The sequence below is a fragment of the Rousettus aegyptiacus genome, unplaced genomic scaffold, assembly GCF_014176215.1.
Source record: "Rousettus aegyptiacus isolate mRouAeg1 unplaced genomic scaffold, mRouAeg1.p scaffold_m13_p_17, whole genome shotgun sequence".
Classification (NCBI taxonomy): domain Eukaryota; kingdom Metazoa; phylum Chordata; class Mammalia; order Chiroptera; family Pteropodidae; genus Rousettus; species Rousettus aegyptiacus.
This window is the reverse complement of record NW_023416292.1, coordinates 7105067-7131452: the sequence shown is the minus strand read 5'-3', so window position 1 is coordinate 7131452 and position 26386 is coordinate 7105067. Positions and strand designations below refer to the sequence as shown.

Sequence of the window (26386 nt, the reverse complement as noted above, 5' to 3'; positions counted from 1 at the left end):
TCGAAGAGGATGACCTTCCGCTATATAGGAGAGGACCGCTCTTCGTCAAGGGTATACGAGTAGCTGTGCTCTCCTGCTAGAACCTCCAAACAAGCACTCAAATATTTGTTAGAATAAATGAATGAACTAAAAAAGTCTTTTGTTTCAGGAATTTATAGCTAATCACCATGGTAAAATAAAATAAATATGGGGAAGGCAAAAATTCTAAAATTAGTTTCTAGTTTCTGCTTCTGACTTTCTGAGCTAAGAGCCGGTCCTTTCAGGGTGGGCCCATCTTTACTCCACGGTTGTCTCTTTTTACTACTATTTGAAGACACCACTAAGGTAGAGCCAGGAGTGAAACCTCTAGGGTAGAGGTGTAGACGCCTAAAGTTCCCTTAGCCTCTGTCCCGCCCATGGGTCAATAAATTTCGGCCATATTCTCAGATATGAGTTTTCACAAGAAATTCTTTCCCTTTGTGGTATGGGTCATATTGCTCTTTGTTAAAGAGGTGTTAATCTTTCAGCGAAATAACACTTTTTCTTAATAATCTGATTGAAAAGCCTCTGTATCTCCTCATTTTGCACATGATGTCAGCAAACTCAATTCCTAGAACTTGAGCTCAGCGAAGGTGGGGTGTTTGTTCTGTGTGCTGTGATACCTCCAGTGCCTAGGAGAGTGCCTAGCACAATACTGTTCACAGTGAATACTCCTTTCACACCCTGCTTAGACATGACAGACCCTGGCCACAACAGCACTTGTCCACCCACTTCTCAGAATTCAGCTTCTCAAATATAGAATTTAGGTGGCTCAGAATTGGAAAAAAAACCACAAAACTTTGTAGCACAACTCATAGGTGAGGATAGTCTGCAAAACGTGTTGCTCGTCTTGAGATAAATTTCGTTTGGAGGGGAAACCGCATTTCTCCATACACGAATGTTTTTGTGCCATATGCCCTTCTAGCCTGCGGATCAAGGGGGTGACGACAACACAGAGGCGCCAGGAGACGGTCACAGCGGGTTACCGCTTCGCCAGGCCCCGCCTCCTCTGGTTTGCTTCCGCCCCACCCCGTTTTACGCAGACGGGTGGGGCCCGCTAATGACTGGCCGGAAAGGGCGGGGCTACTGGCGCCCACGCTTCCGGCGCTCCGCCGGGCTGCCGCGTCGGCGGTTTTAACGCGAGGAGCGCAAGCGGGCTTGTTGACGTCATGGAAAGCGGTGTGGGGGGGAGTGGGGGGTTGCGTTGGGCATGCGCAGTACACTGACTTCGCGGACCTGGAGCCGAGCTGGCGGGATTTCCAGTGCTGCGGTGTGCGGCGAGGCGTCGCCGCCTTCCCGGCAGCGCGCAGTAAACCGGAAAAAAGGAGTTTCTGAGCCTGCGAAACAGAAGCAAAAGTGGAAAAAGAACGTATGTGTCTGAGAGACTTCTTCCCTGGTTTAACAAATCACGATAATATGCTCAGAAAGGGGTGTGGGGATTGGAGTGAGCTGTCTCTTTGGGGCCCATGGATGTCGGCCAGAAGGAGATGGCAGGGCCAGCAGAAGTTAAAATACAACCCTCTTGCAATTATAGCACATTCAGTTAATTTACTTTTCTGTGACTCAAGGAGAGAGGGTTGTTAGTTTGCATTCTAGTGTAATCAGATTTCTAGTCTTACAACTATTCCGGCAGGAAGGGGAGGAAAAGTTGGCAGTAGAAAGAATGTATGTGGAACCTAGAACTCTGTCTCAGGAGGGCAATTTTAGGTGAAATGCTCTGAATTTTGCAAAAGACTACCCTTCTTCTTTGTCCCAAACTCCTTAAGATTTAAATCTGACAAAGTAATTTACAAAAGATTAAATTTAGACTAGAAGCCAGAGAGACTATACATCTAGTCCTAAGGCTAGAAAGACATGAATTTGGGACTAAGAGACTAAGTCAGCCATAGAAATAAGATAGCATTGGTGACTCCTTGTCTGGACTGGGTTAGCATTCCAAAATGACCTTTGGAAAATGCATTAAGACTTAGGGGAGGGCTATTGGCAGGTCTCCTGGTCTGTCACTACCTGGTGTTAATAATCTCCTGCTCCTGCTTTGTTTTTAGGCCCTTCAAGTGTCGAACTCAGAGATGTGGCCCAGGGGAGGGAACTGTGGCTAGTTAAGGAGGCCATGCTGGATGTTTCCAGATATCATGTCAACACCGAGTCTTCAGCTGCTGGTGGCAGCTGCTCAGCAGACCCTGGGCATGGGGAAGAGACGGGGCCCACCCCGAGCTGTCTGCCTTCACCTAGCGGGAGAGGTACTGGCTGTGGCCCGGGGACTGAAGCCAGCTCTGCTGTATGATTACAACTGTGCAGGGGCATCAGAGCTCCAGAACTATCTGGAAGAGCTGCAGGGCCTGGGCTTCCTAACCCAGGGACTTCACATACTTGAGCTTGGAGAAAACAGCCTGATTGTCAGTCCTGAGCGTGTATGTGAGCACCTGGAGCAGGTGCTGCTTGGTACCGTAGCCTTTGTCGATGTTTCCAGTTCCCAGCCTCACCCTTCTGTTCACTCCCTGGACCAGCTTCAGGACTTGAAGTGCCTCATAGATGAGATCATCACACATTTGCAGGGGTTGGAGAGGGACCCATCCCTGGCAGTATCCTGCAGCAGGCTCTGTTCCTCAGGCTGGAATCTCTGTACTGTGTTTGGGATCCTCTTAGGCTACCCTGTACCCTATACGTTTCACCTGAACCAAGGAGATGACAACTGCTTAGCCCTGACCCCACTACGGGTGTTCACTGCCCAGACCTCATGGCTACTTGGTCAACCCTCAGTCTTGCTTTATTCCTTTAGTGTCCCAGAGAGCTTGTTCCCAGCTCTGAGGGACGTTTTAGACACTTGGGAGGAGAACCTTAGAAATCGATATAGGACTCAGAATGATTTTAATGACCTCACTATCTCCTCTGAGATAGTCACTCTGCCGGCTGTGGCCCTCTGACTAACTTCCATGTAGAAGGTATTCAGTCCATAATTAGTTCTAGGTCAGGGATGGCAAACAGGAATCATCTCAAGAGTCAGTTCCAAGCATCTTGAGAACACTAGGGAAAATTCTGTAATCAATTGACCACATCTGCGACAGGCTTGGAACAGTTGGCGGTGGCAGCATTGATAGTACATACATATTTCTAGTCCCAAATTCATACCATTTCTATGCTAGGTAGTCCTCTTGACTTAGCTGAGATATTTATTCCTTCTTCGCTGGACAGGAGATAGAAGGAAAGTGATTGTGGAGAAGAAGGATCATGAAAGACAGTATATCCTTGTACACTATGTATGGTATGGAAGCGTTGTAAATATACCTATCATACCCACCCTGTGTCTGCGAGAAAGCAGAGGGGCTGGACCTCACTGCATGTTTATGTATTTTCAACTGAATTGAACTAAGGAGAATAGACCAGGATGCTTAAGTGTCTTATATTTGTGGTGTGATGTGTCTTTAAGGAATAAACAGAGAGTTCCAAGGAAGACAGACTGTCAGATGCAGTTTATTTCATAGTAGGTTAAAAAAGTAAGGTCAGAAATCACAGTTGAGATGGGAAAGCCCACACTTTAAAGAACCCAAACCTTCCGAGTTTTTTATTCATGTCTTGCTTCTGAATTTCATCCAAGGCAGCTGTCACAAGTTATTCAGATCAGGCTGTCCTTGTTTGCCAGGAACACTGCCAGTGCTATAGCAATCATCACTATTAGCACCGATAGCCATCGGCCACACTGCCTCTGAGGAGGTAGGAGGAGAGAAGAGAAGGAGGCTGTGGGTTGGTTGGATAAGATACAGGCAAAAAAAAATCTTCCTTGTTTCCATTCTAGCCCAGTGGAAAACTTTGGGTCGGTAGAGGAGAAAAAACTGCTTACGTCATTCTCTCACATCGTCACCTCCCTTAGGATAAAACCACTTTACTGGTGGCCACTGGCCCATTTACTGGTAAAGGGAACGATAGCAGGGGCCAGATACTTAAGTACCAGAATGACCAGTCAAGGTGGTAAATAACTCATAAAAATAAAATTATTCTCTTTATATTTCTTAAAAAAATTATCTTTTACTTTCATTCTCATTCCATCTTTGCCACTGTGCTCAATAGGCTAAAAGAATACTGTTTCATACTTTAGCTAGTAGTAAGTCTTTCAGGCTTAAGAGTTCCATGAAAATTAATCTTGGATGCATAAGCCAGTTTTTTTCCATGGTTGCCATACTGTCAGTGTTGTATAAACCAAGCTGAATGGGACAGGCTGGCCAGATGTCATGGGCTGGTAAATTTTAGCTGTGAGATTATCTAAAGGAGATATCATCCCACCATCATCTAGGGCTGAATTAGAGGATAGACCCTCTTACTCTGGGAGGCAGCCGCTGGCTCTGGTTCAGCTCTTCTCGACATTTCTTCAGCTTACGCAGGCAGCAGAGGTACTCGTCACTGAGGTTCTCTAACTCTGAATGTAGTTCTCTGCACTGAAGGGGAGAATACCACGAAGGTCATCACCAGTTCTGTCTGGGGCAGATCGCAGGTAAGGGAGAGGGCCCTGCGTACGTTACCCCTTCATTCATTTGGCATTTTTACCACCATCCTTCCTTCCCCAGCCTGTCTCAGATTTCAGGGTGCTGTTTGACTACCTCACCTAGTTTGGAATGTGTTCATTTACATGATTGATTATAATGCATATTATATATTATACATGTAAATGTTTTCATGTGATAGTGTGTAAGTGCTTTGTAAATGAGGATACCAAAAAAATGAAGTTTTTATAGCACAACAGACCTAGAAATGATCTTATTACAGGTCTCTTTGCTAGGAGCCATCGATGTGTATGTGAGAATGTAGACAGGAATTCCTGAGTTTTGTTACTTAAAAGACTATGAAGTTTTAAGATACTCAGTGTAGGACAGAGTTTGAGGAGTTAACATGTTTATTAAATGTGTTTTGAGTTTAGGTTGACTTTTCAAGGTTAACTATTTAATAAAACTGCGACTTAGGATTCGTATAAATAAAGAAAGAAAAAGATTGACAAGTCAACCCAAAAGCAAAGACTTTTTTTTTACAGGCAGATGAATACCTGCAGGCATCCAGTCACAACATAGATGTTGAAATCTCTGTTGTCCACCTGCGTCCCAGCAGCTTTCCCTACCACTGTGGGCTGAGCCCCTCACTGTCTGAGGTCACCAGCTCACCTCCTTTTCCTTGGCCTGGAGCTGCAAAGTCTTCTTTTGCAGCTGGTCTCTGAAATCCCAGTCTTTCTCGGTTCCTGTACCCTCAGGCTCCACTTCGTTTTGGGAGGGGTTTGGACTCCTCACGGGCAAAGCTTGGTCTAAAAAAGCAGCCAGATTCTCAGTGACAGTGAGGCCCACACCTCTGTGGAAGAGCCCTGTCTTTGAGACAACCTCCAGGGATGAGGCAAAGGGAGGGGAGGGAAAAAGGGAAAGCCTGCCTCTGGCTGGTCTTCATGGAATGGAATTCTCTGACTTTTAAAGAAGGCCCATTGGGACCCTGCTCAGCCTGGAGGGAGAGCTGGAATTTGAGCCCCTAGAGGGCAAGGTTGGCATCTTACTTTTCTTTGTATCCTTAGTCCTGTCTAATGCCAGATCCTTCTAGAGAATATTTATTAATCCACTTTCTTTGGTTATAGCTCACATCCTGTCTAGTTAGTCTGGTAGGTTTGCTGGATGCTTTTATTGAAGCCTATAGCCCCTGCTCCTTTCTGTCCTCATTTCAGTCATGAGAATGGCAATCATATCCTAGAATTCATCTTTATGTAGTTAAGGATGGCTTTTCAGCCACCTGACAGTCTTAGTCTTGTGACGAGAGCACTGGACTAGGAGTCAGAAATTCTATATTGGTGTCTTAGCTGTGCGCTTCATTTGTGTGACCATAGATCTTCATTTTCTAACGCATATCATATGAGTATAGTAATTTCTGCCTTAGATTTTACCCAGTGATTGTGATGAGAAAACAGAAGGCCACATGTAGTAGATAAATGGGGCGCTTTCCCCCCTCCATATACATGACGAATTCTTCTTAGGAAGCTAAGGCAGCAGACACTGCAGAGCCAAGAGCAAGGTGACTGTTGCATACAACATGATTTAGACTTGGGAAGTTGGATGTAGTTTGGAAAGTCAAGTGTAAAAATTGACATGAAATCCTGAGTTCAAAATCAATTTATTGAAATGTTCAACACAGACATGTTTAATGAGGGAATAAAAATCCTTTTCACAGTTGATACCTCTCAGGATAGGAGGCTAACTAGTTAACGTGTTCTCAGAGCCAGTGACCCAGTCCTTGAAATGCTTGCCTAGATCCCTGACCTACCAGACTCCTAATAGGTCATGTAGTCCATCCCCCTGCCTCTAGGCGGGCAAGGAAAGAGCAGTATCTTAGAATTTGTGGAAGTAAATTTGCTGACCTTTCTTTGTTAAGAGTTTCTCCTGTTCTTGAAGCTGTAAGGATTGATTCTGAAGCAGACCTGTTGGAAAACACAAGAACGCACTTGTCTGTGCCAGCATATTTACTGCAAAGAATGCCTTTTCAGAACTTTGCTTAGAGCCTTAATGTTTAAAGATGTTCCTATCTGTTATTGGTTAAATTGTGTTCCCCCTAAATTTATATGTTGAAGTCCTAACTCCTAGTACCTAAGAATGCGGCCTTTTTGGAGATAAGTTCCTTACAGATGGAATCAGGTGACGATAGGCCATAATGTGTCTGGCGCTCTTAGAAGAAAACATTTGGACACACACATGCATATGGAAGACATGAAGAGACACAGGGAGAAGACGGCTGTCTACAAGCCGAGGAAGCTGGCCTGGCACAGATCCTTCCCTCAGAACCCTCGGAAGGAGCCAACTTGATTTTGGACTTTTGACCTCTAGATGTGTGAGATAATAAATTTCTGTTCTTCAAGTCGCCCAGTCTGTGCTGCTTTGTTATGAATACGCCATCCTTATAGCTCCTCCTACTATGTCTTTACCTGTAGTCTCTGCCTAAATGTTATCTTAGAAAAAAGGCTTTCTCAAGGGACCCTGCATAAATAGCAACTATTTTCCCTTTGATCTGCTTTTATTGTTCTCCAGAGCAGGTATTACTACCTGACACATATTTGTTCATTGAAACTCCATACTCTCGTGTAGAGCTTATTTAGAATGGAAGCTTCGTGAGGGAAGGCGCCGGTTCTGTTCGTTACTGTATCCTCAGTGTATGTGTCTAGGGTGTCTGGCCCTTGGTAGGGGCTCGGTAAATCTGATTGAATAAATACGGGCATGCTTTTGAAGAGGCTTCTTGTCCGTTTAGCACCTGCTCTGTGGGAGCTCCGCTGCTGCTGGTTGGTGTTCTTTCTCCCTTCCCCTGTGGTTGCCTTGCTCTTTGAATAGTCACTGCCGTGTGTATGGATTTTCTGCACTGGGTGTCAGAGGTTAAGTGGTGGGCAACCAGCAGAGCTAGTAATTGGACTGGGTTCTCGGCTTTTCAGAAATGGCTTGCTTCTGAAAAGCCCCTTTTCCTCTTTGCCCCTACTATGTAGTTTTGAAGTAGACGGAGACATGTAGTGTGAGCTTATTTTCTGAACCATTCTTAGTGACAGGTCTATGTGACGTCATGTACGTAACAAGTTAGAAAATATAAGATGCCTTAGAAAAACCTAACACTTAAAATCTGCAGTACTGGGGGAAATGCTGGTGGTCATCATTGGCGCAGGAGAAAAGTAGAAAAGAAAGAAAAGGGCAGAGGCCGATAGATAACTTGTGAAGAGCCGTGTAAATGGCCTCACTTCACAAGAAGAGAGTCTGAAATGTGCAGAGTAGAGGAGATGCCAGAGACTCGGCCCCACTCCCTCGATGCCTGTTGTTGGGCAGGAGCACCCGGCACACTGCAAGCCCTGTGCTACCTTCAGAATCTGGAAAGGAACTTACTCTGCAACTGCAGTACTTTGGTCTCCAGGGTGAGTTTCTCCTCCTCTGACCTCTTTAGCTGGTCTGAAAACGAAACAATGCAAGCCATAGTAGAAGAGCCTAAGACTCCATGAACTTAACATGTGAGGATGGAAATTTGTAACGGGTACTGTCTTGTCACAGCCTCTGTGTCAAGTGGTAGTTGCTGTTTCTTCTACTTGTCTCAGTCCTGAAGAGGCAAACCAGAACCCAGGTACCATGGATTTTATCTGCATCCACAACGTGAGGTTGAGTTAGGTGTTGTGTTTGCGCACAATTTGGTCCTTTCTCAGCTGACACACAGGCTGTGAAGGAAACCTTCACTATGCCTTCTGTTTCCACGGACTTTTCTCTTGCAGATTAGGAATGCAGCCTTCACACTTTTGACTGATGGGGGAGCAGCTGAGGGATGGGCTGGAAAAGAAAGCTGATTCTCTAGTGCTGTGAAATTAACTTTCAGTCTTAGATAATTAGAACAGCCCTGCCTTTCCCTCAAGGTAAAATGAAATCTCAAAGCCAGCCAAACAAATGAAAGACCGAAGTCTTTCCACCCAGCTTCCTTTCTGTGGACTCACTCAGCCAGAGGCCTCGGAGGAGAAGGGTACCTTGTAAGTGCTGGGTATCTGAGCCGCACAGGTCTCTGTCCCCCTGCAGGTGTTCAATCTTGGCCTGCAGTTCCTGGTGCTCGTTCTCCAAAAGTCGAAGAGCCTGGTTCATCTGCAGGTCTCTACTGTCTGCTCCCTGCAAGAGGAAGAGGGGCCGGCACAGAAGCAGGTCAGTGCTAGGGTGGAGGTTGGGGCAGATCCCACGGAAGAGGAAAATTGTAGAAAATTGGAGAATTTTACAGATAGACTATTAGGGAAATGCAAAAGTAGGGAAGTTTTATTATTATTATTTTTTAATACTTCCCTTTGCCCTTTTCCTCACGCCTAATAGTACATTAGATTTTTTTTTTTTTTTTTTTTTTTTTATTCACAAGGGACCCATTTGGGTAAATGTCCAAATTCAGGAATACCAAATCATCACTTTTCTAGATGTCTTCACTAAACTTACAGTACTATCATTTTTATTTATTTTTTTGGTAGGGTCATTTAAGAAGGAAAAGATCTTTATAGGAGGTTCCTTGTAGGTGATGGGAGGAAGAGAACGACAAAGATGGGGACGTGGGTGCCATGCAGGGCCAGCCGGGTTCGCGCCTTCGGTGAGACACCTCGTCTCTTACCAAACAAACTGTATTTGATCCCTGCTTCAGTAAAATAAACTTTTGAGGTGGTTCTTCAAAATTCCAAACCAAGTAAGTAAAATCTATGAAAAATAACAGCTATTATTTATCGAGGGCTCATATGTATAAGACATTGTGCTAAAGGCTTTGCATGGATAATACCACTCGCCTTGCAACAATCCTATGAGATAGCTACCGTTATCCTCATTTTAGAGATGAGGAAACTGAGGTTTAGGAGGGTAGTGACTTTCTCCCAGGTAACACAGATTGGAAATGATGGAACCCTTGATAATGCCAAAGACATGGTAGATTGTGTTAGTATTCAACCCATAAGTAAATTAGTGACATTTGTTCTGTGCCGGGGGTGGGGGGTGGGGGAGGGTGTGTGGAGTGGGCGTTTCTGAACTGGAGGCTCTCCTGGGAGAGAGTGCAGAGAGTGGGCTGGGATATGACCATAGGCTGATGACTATTCCAGCCCTTTGCTTTTGGATGGTGTCATTCCAGTGTACACTTAGTTCATTTGCCTGAGCAGTGCAGATGTCCTTGCTCAACTCAAAATTAGATTTCAGAGCCAGAATAGTGAGTCTGGTATGAAGCAGGCAGTGAATGAGGAACTGAAAGTCAGATGCCTTTGGGGCCCGCAACCCGCCAGCAGCTTCTCTTATCACAGTTGTCACCAGCCCCCCTTCCCCTAAACCCTGTCTCCTCCTGCCACGCCCCCTCCCCCAGGGCCTGGTACCTGTAGCTTGGACTGAAGCACATGGAGTTGGCTCTCCAGCTCTTGGTGCTGGGTCCCCAGGGTCCTCCAGTCCTCCTTCAGAGCCTCATACTGGCTCCTCCACTCTTCACACTTCTGCTCAGCCAGAGCCAGGGACCTCTGAGGGAGATCAAGGAAGAGGGTGGTGCCTCGGGGGTTTCCCAGAGGCCCCCCCCCGGCCTGTCCCGAGCACTGCACGGCACTCCCACACCTGCGTGCTCTGCAGTTGCTGCTCTGCGCTCATTTTCTCCTCCAGCACTTTCTGCAGTGACTCCTTGGCCTTCTGTTCATAGCTGTTTTTCTGATCTTCCATCTCCATTAGCACCTTTTTCATTCCCCAAGGGGAATATTTCTGTAAATTCGATGCAATTCAACAAACACACATTGAGATGTATGCCAAATCCTGAGTTGGGATACAGAAATGAAAAGAATTTGGTCCTTGCCCGCAGGGCAGAGACACCAGTAATCTGGTGGAGCTTTGTTTCAAGCTGGAGGTGGGCAGGGAGAGTCCCCCAGGTGAAGTGAGGGGTGAGTAGGGATAATAAACAGTGCCCTTGACATGCTGGGAATTGTCCCCTAGGCACTTGAAACTCAATATTTCCAAAGAGAAATCTTTCTAAACTGCTCCCTTCTCCTGGGCTTCCCCTATCTCAGTGGCCAGCGTCCTGTCCTCACCCACCCGCTCTCCCAAGCTCTAACCGAAGAGTCATCTTGATTTCTCTCACTTTCTCCCAGTAATCAGCGGGGCATTGACCTTTGTCAAGTCAACCCTTCCTGTTCACACCTTTCTTCTCTCTGTCTCTACTGTCCTGTCCTTAGTTCAGGCTCTAATAATACTATTAGATGGATTAATGTAATAGTCTCCTTATCCTGCCTCCTGTCAAATTCTTTCAGTCCTGCAGCTGGAGGGTTCTAAAATGCAAATCTGATCCTGTCCTGACCTGCTTAAATCTCAGTGGTCTCAGAATCCTAAGGATTAGGTCCAAACTCCTTGCGTGGCTCCTACTTACAAGGCCAGACTTTCATTCCCTGTTGCCTCTACCCAAGCCAAACTGCTTGCAGATTCTCTAAGCACTTTGCTTTTTGGCTTTTGCATTTTTTCATATGGCTGCTTCTGCCTAGAGCATGCTTACCCACCCTTTTCACCTGGTTGGCTTCTATTCACGCTCAAGATTCAACCCAAGAATCATGTAAGTTCTGATAAATCTTGACTAACCATCTCCATCCCCTAACTCATTACAGATTAGGTAGCTTTTCTTACTGTTCAGATAGTATCCCCTGCATGTCTATCTTTACAGTCTGTGGACTCACCTGTCTGCCTTATGGGACTGTAAACCCCTTCAAGGCAGGGACAAGGAGCATGTTTTTTTGTTGTTGTTTATTTTTTGTTTTTTAATCCTTATAGCTTCAGGGATCAGAGCAATCCCTAGTAAACTCAATTAATGTTTTAAAATTAATACATTTACATTTTAAAAATCCCTCCTGGCTCACGGTCAAGAAAAAGAAGAGTAATTTTGTAAATTCACTGGGGGATCTTAACCTTTCTATGCCTTTTTCATTTTTATGCCCTGTGATTTTGAGGAAGGCAGACAGCTTTCACTGGGTAAGCAGTAGCCTAGATAATGCAGATTTAAGGATCAGTTTGAAATCATTTCCATTTAGCTTGAGAATCATCTGAAAATTTGGGTTTAAATGTGAATGGGTCTTATTTCTTGGACTTCTCATTAAAAGCATATCCAGGAATTATTAGTTGAGGTTGAACGTGGGTATGTCCAAGTTATTGGACTTAACTGGCCTGGTCACTGGCCACATTCCCCATTGAAAATGAATGTGTTGGCATTCTGGATTATATGTCAGTCTCTTATGAGCGTGGTTGGCATCATTTAGTTCATAAGAGTCTGACAAAGGAGGTCATACTGAAAAAACAAAATTCCCCTAGATAGCAAATCTATGGACTATGTAATCTCAGGTCTCCTGCAAGGCTCCACCTGTGTGGCCATATCTGCCTTATCTCCTTAACTCCCATGGAAGCACTCTGCCTGCCCGCCTCCTTCTCTTACGTGACGTCTCCTCACCTATCAGAAACACATCACTTCTCAAGTGCGAAAGATGATTTCTTTCTCTTTTGTAATCCAAGGTCAGGCCAATCGAGAGATTACTGAAGCTCGATAACAATGTCACAGGAAAGCCAAGAGTCACACTTTTTTACTTTCTCCCTGGGGTTGCTATGAGATAAAAGTTGCCCATGGAATGAAAACCATTTTGCAAAATTTCATTTTAACATCCAGCTTACCCGTTCAAAGGCTGGGACCTGTGCAGATCTATCTGGGTGGTGTGAATCTTTACCAAGGGCCCCTACCTACAATTCCAGGTATTCTCAAGGTCCCCCGGGAGCTGGCTAAGTGCTCGGTGCTGGGATTTCCTCCCAGGATGCAAAGGGAAGGACACTGGGAGAAGGGGAGAGGACGGAGACAGGGTATGGACATAGGGGGAATTGGGGATCAAAGCAAAAATGACACAGCCAGAACTGGGTAGTTAGGAGTAGGTGCATAGATCTCTGTCGGGTAGCATTTCTAGAGAGACAGATTGAGGTTCAAGCATTCTTTAATTCTAGATTCCTGGCCTGGAAGGGTCCTCCAGAGTGCTTACCTGGGTACAGGTGTATAGCTGGTTTTCTAAGGATCTCAGTTTGCCCTTCAGTTTGTCTTCATTAAGCTGCCCCTGGAACAAGTGGGATGAGTTAATGAGTTTTGGCCAAAATATAGTGTACAAAATGTTTTGTTTGGTATTCCCAGCCTACTGCCTAGAACATGATCTGTGTTCAATGTTTGGAGAACTTAACTCTTTCAAGAGGTAGGGAGGAAGAAAGATGACAAAGGACGTTTGTGTAGAAAAGACTTGTATCCTCTTTTTCTGGAATAGGAGAAGGAAGAATCAGACTGGCCCCCAAAGTCCTCTCTGTACCTCGAGCTTCTCTATGAAATGGCTCAGGGTATCATAGCAGGGATCCACTTGAAGGAACGTTTCTAAACTATATTTCCCCTAACTCCCCATTACCTCTCTCCCCTGCCTGTCTAAGCTCTTCTGTACTGCTCATCTTCTCTCAGTCTTATACGTGGACCCTTACCTCTAAAGTATAGACCAGTAAGGCTAACAGGGTCTCCTTCTAGGGGGAATATGCATTCTCTCCTTTACCCACTGTCATGCCCCCCCACCAGCACCTCAGAATGTGACTGTTTGGAGACAGGGTCTCTAAAGAGGTAATTAAGTTAAAATGAGGTAATTGGCATTGGCCCTATTCCAGTGTGATGGGTGTCCTCTTGGGTAAAGGAGATTAGGACATCAGGGTACACAGAGAGAGGAAAGACTGAAGACGCAGGGAAAGGCAGCCATCTGCAAGCCAAGAAGAGAGGCCTTAGGAAAAGCCGACCCTGTCGATACCTTGATCTCCGACTTGTAGCCTCCAGAACCGAGAAAATAAACTTCTGTTGGTTAAGCCACCTAGTCTTTGGTACTTTGTTGTAGCAGCCCTGGCAAACTAATATACTCTCCTCCCCGCCACACACACCCACACACACACGCACGTACACACGCACATACAACTCAAAATGAGAAATTCTTTAAGAAAGCAAGAAATGGAGGAGAGAGATCAACGTAGGGTGTGTACGTGGTGGTTAGAGAGCTTTCCAGAAAGCCACATTCTACTTCTTCATAAGCTGAGTCTGTCACATGGCATTGTGGACATTCCAGGAGGGATGCTAATCTCAAGGCCGAAGGTGGAAAAGAGCCAGCAGATACCTTTTCTCCATTTTTTCAGTACTGCAGCCGAATAGCTAACTTCCTCACTGCTTTGTTCTTTCCTCTACCTGTAGACTTGTTCCTTTCTGCCAGTTCGGGCTTTTGTTTTTCCAGCCCTGAGTTCGGTTTACGGTTGTGTACATGACAAGGTTTGGGGAGGGGAGGGTGCCATCGAGAGCTAGTTTCCTAGAGAAAAGGCCTTGGGTCTCTTTAGGAGTAACCGATTTGCATATCCTTTTTCTGTTGTTGTTGTTGTTGTTGTTGTTGTTTTTCCCCAGCTAGGCTCCGTAGGACACTCCTGAGGTCTAGAAATTGCATCTCTCCTCAGGCCTGAGGCTCCCTGGCTCTTCTCAGTCAGGCGACTTGGATATTTCCATTCCTCACAACAGTTCTAGTCTGGGGCAGAGGAACGAACTCTGTTTTGAGGTCTGTAGCCCTCCGAGTTTCAGGGCACCTGGGCTAGGCAGGAAGTGGTATGTCGCAGCTCCTGTTTTGCTCTTGTTTGGCTGATTCTTCTAACCGCGGGAGCCAGGGGGCGCCCCCACCCTTTCTGCTTCCTGTATTACTCAGCTGGGCCTCGCGAAAGCAAAAGGCTTTGCCCAAAATAATTTTTCAAAGTGTCTCCTCCTATTAATGTTTTTCCTAATGTCTCGTGTGATAACCACAGGGTTTGGGGGCAGATGAAAGAGATGGACAAAGCCTTCCCCTGTCCTGAGCTTTGGAGTAACTGCTAGAGGGCTGCATTCCCCTGAGTGGCCTATTGTCAACGCGCAGGTCCTGAAATCCGGCCCCTCGGCACCCGGTCTCCTGCTTCAGATCTCCTTCAGATTTTCCTTTGCCTAAACTGTGACCGAGCCGATTGCAGTCAAACCCACGGAGTTTAAGGTTTATCTTGCTATAGTTTTGGAAGAAAAAAGACCAACCTGAAGCAAAGTTCTTACATTTCCCCCAGTCTCCTACCCCTTTTGGGTAATTCCTCTCTCCTCCTTCCTAAATTGTGGTTTTAATTTGATATTTTGCCTCGCCCAACTGTTTTTGTATTTTAGCCGCACTCTAGATTGCTTTTCCATTCATGTTGCAATAGAAGACAATTGAGGATAGCCCCTTCAGTGGGATGGAGGGCCACCCAAGTCTGGGGTTTAAAATATTTCTTGTCCACAGCTCTGTTTTCCCAGACTCCCCAAGGCAGGCAGGACAGTTGCAGCCAAATTGTTGCAAATGAGGCGTGTAGTTTCCTGGTCTGAGCCCCAGCTTGCCCCACGTGAAGCCCAGTAGTACGTATGTGGGGAGAAGCACCTTTTACAGTCCTATTGTGGACTTTTTTGGGCAATCGCACCGCTGGAGCCTGGGGCTCAGGGGGCACAGGACCCCTGTTTGGAAAAGGGAGCGAGGTGGAAGCCATACACACCTGGTGCCGGTCTGAGGGCTTCAGCTCCTGCTTCTGCGTGGCTTTCCCCTGCTTCTGATCTGCTTGTTCTCCAGAAGCACGAGCCGCTCACCACGCAGCTGACTGACACAGCTCGTTTCTGTTCTCGCAGAGGTGGCTCAGGGCCCGCAGCCAATCCCCTGCTGCATTGTCATCTCAAGATCTTATTTCCACTTTGCGGAACTTAAAAACCCACTTGTGTCCCGCTCCTGTTTTTGTATTGCCCAATGCTAAGAGCTCACTTTCTCTCCCGCCTGAACTGTTTCTTTCTGTTCAGAAGGTTAGAGTCTCAGTAGTGCCCTGGGGTCTATTGCATCCAAAAGGCCCAGAGTCAGCTTGGAGTTGGAGGCGATGGTGGGAGCTGATCCTGGCGGTTCTAACAGTTTGCACTGAGCTTTTCTGCATGTGAAGTTCGAGATTCATATCAAGGATGCCAAATGGGAAAAATAAACGCCCGACCTGGGCTGAATGCCAGAGTTCCTATTCTGGCCACGTTCTCACGGTTTTTTCCCCCAAGTGTCACAAACTGGGGCTGTCCTTTCTTTGAAGTCGAGGTTTCCGTGGGAGGTAGAAGGTTGAATTGTCTTATTTTGAGGGAAGCAAAAACTATTAACTGAAAAGTATGAGACTATTTTTCTTAAAAACGGGAAGCTGGGGCGTTGGTAGGGAGGAGGAAGAGAAGGGTGAGTAGTGGGAGGGATGGGAAGAAGGGAGAGAGAAAACCACAGCCGGAGGAGCCTCTGCTGGAGTACAGAGCGAAGCTGCCCCTCGTAGTCTGCCTGTCTCTTAACCTCCCCTTCCCATTCCCACCAGGGTTGCTGTAATTCACGCTCCGATCGTCTTACCTGAGAGATGAGTTCCACCCCTCCATCCCCGCCCCCTGGAGCCAGGGTCCTCATTGTTGTTGGAGCACCTTTTAAAGCAGGTCTCCTCATTCACTCTCGGTTCAGTTCCAGAGCTATTCATTGAGTTCCTTCTGAGGATGGGCCAGGCATTGTAGGATTTGAAACCCAGATGAAGAGTAGTTCCGTTGCTACCCTGCTTATCTATAGCAGTGCTTCTCAAACCGGGTGTAACACAAAAATCTCATGGGTCTGAGATATCTATGTTTTTCCTCTAAAATGGAGACCATACATTATTTAAGTTTGAAATACTCTGTTCAACAGAAGGAGTTTACACCTCGTAATTCTAGAGGGCTGTTAGGCTGTTTCTGGTCTTATCTTTGGAACTCTCCCGATGTGATTCCTTCATTTCAGCCACACTCTGCTACATGCAGTGCTTTGTCATACCTACGCCTGTCATCATTCTGATTTCTTTACCTGTTTTTCCTTCCCCATCACCCTTCCCACTTCCGTACTGGTAAACTCCCATGCATCCTTCAGGACCCGGCTGGAATGGTCCCTGCCCCATAGAGCCCACCCTGTTACACCTCAGGCGGAATAAGTGCCCTCTTCTCTTTAGCTTGTGTCACTTCGTAGACACCGCTGTTGTAGCTTTATCATGCTGTACTGGAGTTGTCTATTACATGTTTCTCTCTTCCTGGCTGGAGCGTGAGCTTTTCAGGAGCAAGGACTCTGTTCCTTTTTTCCCTTGTAACAAGGCCCAGCCCGTAGTGGGAACTTAACAAATGTCTGTTGAATAAAGGAGTTAGACCATCTCGATTTAGTTCAGCACTGGAAGCCACCTGGCACGCACAGCTGTCCGCCCCTGGCTCCTGGTCTACTGATGAAAATGACTTCCTTCAATCAGGAACCTCGAACACAGACGCCTAACCCAGGCCCAGTGACAGATGTGAGGAGGAAAGGCAGAGCTTGGGAAGTCCGGTTCACACCACTGCAACTTTGTTCCACCGCCTTCTGCTTCTTCTCTCTGTCTCAGCACGAGCTGTCTGTGCGGTAGGTGAGCTGTTCGTGGAGGCCCCTGAGGTTGGACGTTCTCACTCTGCACCTGGTGCTTTGTGCTCTGGGGGCGCCAAATGGCTGCAGCATCCTGAGCACACGCGTCCGGGGGTTTCAGGGTGGGGCTGCTCAGCGCGGGAGCCCACGAGACCTGTGCAAGGGTCGGGGGGTCTTGCCATTTCCAACTGCAGAGCTGAGTGAGACCAGGTTTTCCTCCTATGCTTCAACCAAAAACAGAGTGTTGCAGCTCACTGACCGTGAGAATGTGGCTGTTTTCCGTCCAGCCAGACATTGAAAAGATTCGCCTATGTTTAAAGCAGTATTACTCCTCTCACTATTTTTTGAAATATAGACTTATTATTTGTAAAATTATAGAATTCAGGTTAACGTAATGGATTTACTATCGTGATTTTTAAATTAATATATTTGTATTAGACTTAAGATTACGTATTAATTAAGATTAAATATATTAAGATTCCTGTTTAAATTTCTAATATGGTAAATTCTGATATGGAAAATATAAATACTTTGGGGGGGGGTTTCAAGAAATTTTTTAAAGAGTACGAAGGGTTCCTGAGATTAAAAAGTGACTCATCGCACAAGACAATGATGCACCCCTTGCTCTTTGCCTCTGCCGTATCCTCTACCTAGAATACAGTCCCTTCTTCCACAGGTACCTGGAAAACACTTACATAACTAGAATTATTTCCCTGGTTCTCATATTCTCTAGAGTTATTCATTCCCTCTTGTATAGTACTGAATCCTGACAACATTTATTTCTTAAATCTCTGCATTGTTTAGGCATCTGTCTCCCTGACAAAACTACAAGCTCTCTTAAAGCAGGAGCCTTGTCTAATTAATCTCATTATTTCCAGTGCTTGGTACAGAGAACATGATCTATGAATATTTGCTGAATAAATGGACTAAAATCAGGAGGTCTGAATTTGAGTTTCAGTTCCGCCTCTGACCAGCAGCGTGATTTTGAGTAAGTCGGTTGCCTTCTCTGACACTTAGTTTTCTCATTGTCCAAAGGAGAAAGTTAGGCTGGATCTCCAAGGCCCCTTCCCACTCTCACATTCTTGTCTGGGCTGAGTAGTAGGTGTGTGCTGGCTTGGGGTTAATGTTGCTGTGAATTTCATACAGAAATAGTTGACATTTACCACACTCAGTAATGTTAAATGTACCAGATATACTAGGATCTTCTTTTCTTCCAACAAATTTAAAAATGGAAATTCTTGCCCTTTTAGGTTCTGGGTCTTTCCTGGGTATGTGGCAGCATGGCCTTCAGGTGATGACCGTGGACTTAGCTGAGGCCTTCCATATGTTTATTGTCACCCGTTTGACCTCTAGGTCTCAGTACCATCCCTTCATTGTGCAGAAAACCCCTCCTCTTGCTGGGATGGTATGGAAAGAAGAATGAGATGGACATACTTAAAAGCCTGTGAGCTTTGTTCAGACTCAGATTTCATTTCCGTTACCTTCCAAGAGCTGTCAGAGGCCCGAATCAAGGTGGACAGTAGGTCTTGGAGAATCACCATTTTCTGTTTTAGAACCAGCTCCCTCTGTAGGGCCTCCTGGGGGGCAAAACACAAGAGGGTAAGATTCACCTGGAGGAGGAGGGAGTAGACGGAAGGAGGAGCTGAGGGGACAGTTCGGATGTGACTTACTTTGAGGTACTCCGAAAGCTGGATGATTTCCTAGGGAGAAAGAAAAAAGATATCCAAGAAGATCTAGTTCTCCTGAAGTCCCGGGCCATGGGACCAGGGCCAGGGCTGGCTTGTGTAGAGTAAACTTACTTTCTTGGTTCAGACACAGCCCCTCCAGCCCCGCCCGCCTCACCCCCCCCCCCGCCCCCCGCCTCCATGTGTATGCCCATCCAGGGAGAAGGTGTCCATCCATCCCAGCTGAGTTTATAATGGAATTCCCAAACATCAGGGCTTAGAGGAGCTTAGATGCCATTTAATTCAACCTTTCCAAGGTGAGGATTTTCTTACCTTGTCTAGAACTGCAACTCCACAACTGGGAAGAGAGGAAATAAAACAAAAATGACAATGGAGCAAAGAAAATAGCACATCGGGGAGGCAGTGGGTTGGTTCCTTCTCAAATCTCTTCTGAAGAGCCAAATGCATGGGGAAGGTCTTCCTCTTAATTAAGGTGGACATGGAAATTCATTGTATCCCCTCTCTAAGTACTAGGTGAGGGTACTCAGGTAAAAGCTCAGAAGAGAGGAGTGGGTGGGAGTCAGGAACATGAAAGGTACTCACTTGGTTTGCTGACTGGCATCATTCTTGGTTGTTGGCTGCACTGCCCTTTCCTTTGTCTGAGTCCCTGAGAGAGGGAGGATAAAGTGATTCAGAACCCATGGGGGAGGACGCGGGGGAAGTGGGGAGAGAGAGGGACTCTCCACTGCCGGTGTGCTGGGACTGTCGAGGCAGGATTCTCTGCAGGCCCCAGTGAAGGAGGGAGACTCTGCTCTTACCACGGTGGTGTTTGGGTGGCTTCTTGATGGGAAAGTCCCGTGGCGGGAGGCCCCCGGCCTGGGAGGGGGGGTGATCAGCCAGATCCCTCCAGATGCCTGAGAGAGGGTGATTCTGGGTTGGAAAGGCCTCAGCGCTGGTCCCTGACACCTGGAAAGCAAGTGTGGGATGCTGGAAACCTAGAGCCACTTAGAATGGGATGCTCCCCCTGATTTCAGAAAGATGAACCAATGACCAAGTTTCAGGTCCAGAAAACCAAAGCAACGCCTTCAAGCCTTCAGAGCTACAAGGTTATTTGCTCTTGCCCTCCCTTGTCCTGACTGGCAGGAATGCTCCTTCTCAGGCCAGGCAAATCAGGAGCAGGGCTTGTCTCCAGGTACATGCTCTAGAAGCCCTGATCTACCTTGTTTGGTCTCAGCCACTTCCACAGCCAGCATGGTGATATGGGAAGAGAACTGGTCCGAGTGGGGAGTGAGGGGACCAGGGATTAGAGCCTGCCTTTTCCTGGTCTTGGTCTACTCTCTGTAATGAGTTCGGAGTGGATGATCTGTAAGGTTCCTTTCATATTCTAGGGATGGCTTCCTTCCTCTTAGTAATCGCTGGAATATTGTTGAGGCATGTGTGAAGAGAAGGTAAAGTAGGGAGTTGTAGGGAGGGATGTAGTAGTAGTTGGCACAATTTAGTCTTTTCATATTTTCTTTTTACACACTCAAAAATACTATGCTTATAGCATAACACTAAAAGGCTAAGAAATGCTTGTTGTATCTAATCATGGGAATACAGACTAAATCTCAATAAAAACCTTAGTTAATAGGCTCAGGTGGAGTTCTTTAGTTAATTGTGTTTCCTAATTTTTTTCTCCTTAATTTTCTTTTTTTTTTTTTTTCAACGAAAGCATTCAGAAACCTTCTTGCCTTAGAAAGTACACAGTTGGTTTTATCTTACAGTTGGGCTCCAGGATCATTTTTCTGGACAGCACCGTCTGTTGTGGACAGATCTCATAGTTAAGCCTTGAGCCAGCACCTTCCCTGGGTGGGTCACGATGCCAGGCATTTGCAGGGAGTGCGGCAGCCCGTCCCTGCCGTCGTCATGCTCACAACACGGAGACACAGTAGTTTGCTGGCTGAGGTCGTTTTGACTTACCCTGGTTTTTGCCAACACTGCTTCTTCCTAGGCCAGGTTAAATGGGCGCTCTAAGAGTTACTTCATCTTAGAGGATTTATAACCTCAGAAGGACCACAGAGAGCAGAGGTGAAGTAGCCAGGGAAGGCTTCCTGGACCAGATGAGGCCTTAGCTGAGCGAATTTAGTGGAGTCGGAATGGCCCAAGAGAAAGAGAGAGGCACCCACCTCACAGCAGGATAGAGGAGAGAAGTGTGTGTGTGTGTGTGTGTGTGTGTGTGTGTGTGTGTGTTTGTGTGTGTCAAGGGGGACATTAAGAAGATTGGCCCGTGTACCTGGCATACAATAAAATGATGGATGAAGCAATGCTGTGGAAGATACATATATTTTGCCTAAAGTTGAACTGGTATTAGGAATTAGCTATGGAATCCTTTTTAAAATTATTTTTTTTCTCCTACGAGGCAAGTATAAAACAAAAAAGTAGCCAAACAAACAAACAAACAAACAACCCAACAACAAAAATCTCTGAGTAAGTGGCTAAAGGGAGACTTTGCTACATGACTGAGAAAGAAGGGGCTCAATTCAAATAACTTTTTAGTGACCTTGAGACCACCCACCCCCTTGACACCCCCTCCCCCGAAAGCGGTGTATCTCTCGCCTCGGCCCACCTGTTGTCTGGGGGAAGGGATCCTGTTGGCCCAAGACAGAGGCTTCCTGAGTTCAGCTGCCTGGCCTGGCCTCCTGGAGAAACCGTGCTCCCGGGCCCGGGAGCTCCGTGCCTTGCCCTCCTCCTCCACCTCCAGGTTCCTTCTCCTGAAGAACTGCTGCTGTCGGGCTCCCCGGAGATGCTCTCTTTGCTGGGTTCTCAGCACCTTCCCTACCTGGCGGCAAGTGGTCACGTTGGGACGGCAGCGACGGCTTTCACGGGTCTCCTGCCGACGCTCACACTTGGCCTCGTAGCTCTCGGCCCACCAGGCCAAGCCAGGGGAAGGCCTGAGGTCTGGGTTGATCATGATGATCTCCTGAGCACCTGTTGCGCTTGGCTTCCAGTTCCTGGAATAGCTGCCTGGGCCTGCCAAATGCCAAGAGGGAGGAGTAGGGGAGGGGTCAAGAGATGGGCAGAAAAATGACTGTCTGCCTCGACAAGGGGGCAGAAATAGCACATACGTGTGGGCTGAAAACTGAGGGGGTGATGATGTCAAACTGGGAGTCAAGACTCCTGGATCTGGTCTCTCTGCTAATTTCTACTTTTCTCTGGCTTTGGCAAAGTGTCTCCCCCTCTGCAAAGTGGAAAGGTCTTGCTGGCTGCCACTTCTTCCTTGACCAAACATCTCACCCTGCCTCTAATCAGAGGACCATGAGAAATAATTGATAAAAATCATCGTGAGCGTGTAAGCTTTTGGATGGCAGGGATGTATTCATTTTCCAGGGGCTTCTAGAGAATCAGTTAAATTGGCTCCCTGTTCCCAAATCTAAAGGAAAAGCCAGCACTTTTACTGCTCTCTCAGCCCGAGTTGTCCCTAGAATAGCTGAGTGTCCTGGAGGGCTAACCGGACCCCCAAGGTGCAGCCAGGCCTGAGACCAGCATCACTACTTTCTTCTTAGCCCTTAGCAACTAGCGTGCGCCTGGCCCTGGGCACGGTTCCCGAGGAAACCCCACCCTAATTGCTCCAGTCTTGAATTCCCTACGTGGACCCATTGGCACTCCACTCTCAGCCCAGGACTGGGCCCCGACACCCAGGTGCAGATCAACGCAAATGGTATTGGCCAAGCATCTGCCGCATGCCCTGTGCTGCTGAAACCTGTTTCAGATCTTCCAGCTTCATAACTCTCCAGGCTGAGGGCTCTTTTTTTTTTGGAATCACCTCCCTGTCAAGGCTAAGTATGGCGCCAAGTCTGGTTTCCTTAGCCCAGACACAGACTGTGCCATCAAAACCAGCAACCACATAGATTATACCTCAACAAGGCTATTACAAGTGAAAATGAAACAAAAACAAACAAAAACAGTAACCAAAAGTCCCCAGGCCTTTGTGCCGAGGCCACACTTCGTGGCCTCTTCTCATGGCCTTTCCAGCTACTCACATAACCCTCAAATTCTATTTTCTTCTCCGTGTCCTTTTCTCTCTGACTCTTCCTCACCTACCTTCCACAAATCTGTTTATTCTCCTAGAACCCTCTGGTGGCTCGGCAGAGTTGGGGCTGGGCTTGGCTGAGCTGGGTCCTGAGCACTGGAAATTCTGTGCCCTTCCTCCACTGGTCACCGGAGAGACTGGGGCAGAAAGAGGGACTCCCCCTTTCAGCTGCCACTTCTCTTGGTGCCACAACCTTACTACCCACCACCCTGGGAACCTTAGTTCCCGGGTAGGCCAGAGAAGGGTACCTCATCTTCACCGACAGCACAGCTTTGCCAGCTCGGCCCCTTGGGCATAATATTTATAGGCCAAGCTGATGCAACAGGTAGCAGCCTCTCTGCCCCTTTGCCAGAACTTCACTGCCCCTCTGGCTCAGTCTGGAATTCTCTGGAATTCTCTGCGGGACTCTTGCTCTCCCTCTGATCACACTACTCCTTCCCCAGCGGCATGGGTGGGGCAGTCTCTCCCCGAGAAGGGTCCTGTGGTCAAGCCCTGCATGCTCTCATCTGCCTGACTCTTGAGGCTTGGAGAGCACACTCTAGTCTTCAGCAGGGCTGACCCCAAGCAGAGCTGTGAGGTTATCCATGCTCATCCTCTGGTCCTATCCCTGGACCGCTTCCTCCTTCTTTAGCCTTTTCTCCTCACTCTGCAGGAGTTCCCTGACTTCCCACTTGCCACTTTCTTTATTTAAAAACCTAGATAAGGACCTAAGGGGCCCATTCCTATTAAGTTATAAGGACTGGATGCAGGAACTAGAAATTGCATGTCCACAATCTATACCGTGCCATCCTGTGCCATAGCCCCTGGCTATTCTGTCATGGATAGGGAGGTGGGGGAGCCCTGGCTCTGGGCTCGGACTGTGCGGCTTCATGTCCTGGCTCTGTGCCCTACTACCTATGTGCTTTAGAACAAGCTATTAAATATCTCTAAGCCTCAGTCTCCTCATTTATAAAATGGGAAGCTACCTCATAAGATTATGAGGATTAAAGAGAAAACGCGTGTTAAGCACCTGGCACACAGCACACAATAAATGTTAATTTTCTGTAATAATAATAAACTATGATCCTGTCCTGCTGATCCTGGATGCTGAAGACTCGATGCTCTGAGACAAAGGCCCCAAGCTAACGGCACTCCCCGGACCAAGAACGCCCCATCCTCTAGTCCCCTGACCCATTTTCTCTTCGAAGGGGTACAGTTCACCACATGGGGAGGTGCCGACCTCAGCCTGTAATCGTATTTACTACTCTGGTTCATCTGACCTCTGGGTTTGGGCCACAAGGAGAAAAGATTTCTCTGTGGTCTGAGCACAATTGTCTTCTCCGTTAGGCATAGCAGAAAGATAAAGAAGAGATGGGGGGTGAAGAACTGGTGTCCAGCCTGCCTGCATCCCGCTATTAAACGCGGGGTGCCAGGTCCTGCGCCGTTGGGCTCCAAGTAATCTGCAGGCTTAGTGGAGGAGGTGGACCCCTGGTTATGGGGAATCCTTCCACCGTCCCACCGTGAGAGGAAAGGGCTGTGGGGGGAGACAAGAGAAGGTCCTTCTGGACTCTACCGGGCTGTCTGTGCTCGTCTGCTGGAACCCAGGCTGCCGGCTCTGCTTCCTGAGGGGCAGACGTTGGGCTTGTTACCTTAGCAGGGAGTTGCAGTAGAAATGGCTCCTCAGAGAAGGGGGGCATTCCTCGGCCCCCAGAGCCTCATGGCTGGGAGATTTGGTGCAAACAGCTGAGTTGGATCATACCCAGCTTTCTGGGGCATCTTGGCTATCCTGATTTGCTTAAACACAAGAAGCCATGTGGGATGGCTGACTAACAGGAATGGGCTGTAGAAGAAAAAGGAACTGGTCCCTTTGTGGTTCAAGGAAAGGTCACTGGGCCACTGCCCGGGCTTTCTGGCATCTGTGGGGGGCTCCTGGCAGCATGACAGGGCCCAGTTGGAGCTTGGAGGAGATGTACTGGCTAGGGGAAGCTCTCCTCACTGCCGGAGAGGGCCATCCAGGTGCCGCCTCTCGCCCAACAGTGGTTTGTCGCTGCCTCTCCAGGTCTCTGCTCCTACTTCCTGGCTGTACGTGTGCCGTGAATGCCTTTCTGCACGGGCCTGGCCTTTCCAGGCCAGAGCTCTCGGTGTGAGCCGAGAAGGGTCTACACGTAAGCTGCTGGGAAGACAGCTTCTTGTTTTAGGAATTCCTGCTTTGGAGGAAGTGTAAAAGATTGATAGACTAAGCCTCTGTCACTGGGTAGCCTGAACCCTGTCATTTGACTCACTCCTAATCTAATCTGATGGATGGAGCGTGGAAGCTGTACCGCTGGGCCGTGGCCAGCGGCTCTGACAATGAACACAGCGTGATTTCTTGGTTACCCAACATCCAATGCTCTTAAACTATACCATCCGCTCTTGTGTCTCCCCTTCAGCCCAAGGAAGCTTGGAGCGTCTTCTGTCCCACCCTAGAGTCGGAAGTCCCCAACCTAGACACAAAAGCACGTCCTCCTCAGTTACCTCTGGTCCCAGGCTCCAACCCAAGCGGCTCAGGAAAGCCTTCCAGTTCCTGGGAAGATCTTGGTTCTGGTCTCAGATGGGGCAAGACAGCAGTTGAATAAAGTGCAAGCTCTCAATCCGTGGCTCTGGGCCCCCTTAGCATTTCCCTTCTTGGTACTGTGTTTCTTTTTGCACAGAAGCCTTGCTGAAACAGGAAACAGACAAAGCCGCAATGCTTGCTCACTCAGTTCCTCTCTCTTGCTCTCCGGTAGAATCTGAGTGGGCCCCTGAACCCTTGAGGCCTCCAAGGCTGAGCTCAGGAGCTCCTCCCTGAGGTGGGCACCCAGGCCATCCTTTCTCTTGCTGATGGATTGGTCTGAGCTCTTAGACAGTTTCAACTCAATATCCCTTTCCAGGCGTAGACAAGGATGGGTCGGTCACACATAAACCTTGCAGTGTCCATTAGGGAGAAAAGGAAGGTTAAAAATAAATTTGCTATTTATTTTTGGACATGTTTTTAAGAAATTGTCAGAAAAATCAAGGAAAGGAAGTAAGAATGAAAAGAAGGCACAAGGAGTAAACAATGTAAGTTAGGATTAAGAGCAGAATCCATAAATAAATTCAGGAGCTGGTTCGTGTGTGTGTGTGTGTGTGTGTGTGTGTGTGTGTGTGTGTGTGTGTGTGTAGAGATGGAAATACCAATACAACACAAAATTAATAAACTACCAGCTAGTCAAATCAGTTAAAAAAGAGAATGCACATCTGTAAAAGTTTATGAATGAGATATAGAAAACTACCATAATATAGTGGCAATGAAAATAATTTTAGAGGCATTTGTATAACTACTAGTGTTTTGAAAAATGGGATAAAAGGGATTTACGAAAACTATTTACCAAATGAAGCTCAAGTAAAGATATGTAGTTTGACCATCAGCCTGCCTCTACCTGAGGGTCCCCTTCCTCCAGTATGGGTTAATTAAGAGGGGGATTTAGATCAGTCTTGAGCTGGTCATCTGGCATTTACCGGCCAGCACTCTGTGCTTCTCATCATTTCCACGTCCCTTTGTTGATGGTTATATCTTTGAACTTTGGGACATTGTCTCTTTGATAGATCCCGGGCCCTCTATGGGTGCCCATGAGGGGGTAGATAAAGGGTGAGCGACACTTCGCTTTA

The 26386-nt window shown here is 47.2% G+C and overlaps 2 protein-coding genes across 3 annotated transcripts; one reads left to right on the top strand and one right to left on the bottom strand.

The window, feature by feature from the left end:
* The first annotated feature begins 1212 nt into the window (after positions 1-1212).
* CUNH1orf74 (chromosome unknown C1orf74 homolog) lies at positions 1213-6891 on the top strand. Its single transcript, XM_016158557.2, has 2 exons — positions 1213-1387; positions 2064-6891. Exon 2 carries the CDS (start codon positions 2136-2138, stop codon positions 2940-2942), a length of 807 nt encoding a protein of 268 aa, XP_016014043.2. The 5' UTR covers positions 1213-1387; positions 2064-2135; the 3' UTR covers positions 2943-6891.
* TRAF3IP3 (TRAF3 interacting protein 3) lies at positions 3460-25468 on the bottom strand. 2 transcript variants are annotated; one of them, XM_016158551.2, is made up of 16 exons: positions 25235-25468; positions 21278-21681; positions 19491-19638; positions 19276-19339; positions 19006-19030; positions 18679-18708; positions 18490-18585; positions 12539-12610; positions 10101-10241; positions 9872-10009; positions 8516-8651; positions 7893-7955; positions 6395-6454; positions 5166-5302; positions 4335-4448; positions 3460-3721 (listed from the first exon to the last, which is right to left on the bottom strand). In XM_016158551.2, the coding sequence occupies exons 2-16, from the start codon at positions 21620-21622 to the stop codon at positions 3632-3634; spliced, it is 1659 nt and encodes a 552-aa protein (XP_016014037.2). In that variant the 5' UTR covers positions 21623-21681; positions 25235-25468; the 3' UTR covers positions 3460-3631. The 2 variants fall into 2 exon arrangements, with proteins under 2 accessions (XP_016014037.2, XP_016014038.1); XM_016158552.2 differs by lacking the exons at positions 3460-3721; positions 4335-4448; positions 5166-5302; ... (5 more) ...; positions 21278-21681; positions 25235-25468 and adding an exon at positions 15096-17425 and having other exon boundaries at positions 6134-6454.
* Positions 25469-26386: the final 918 nt, after the last annotated feature.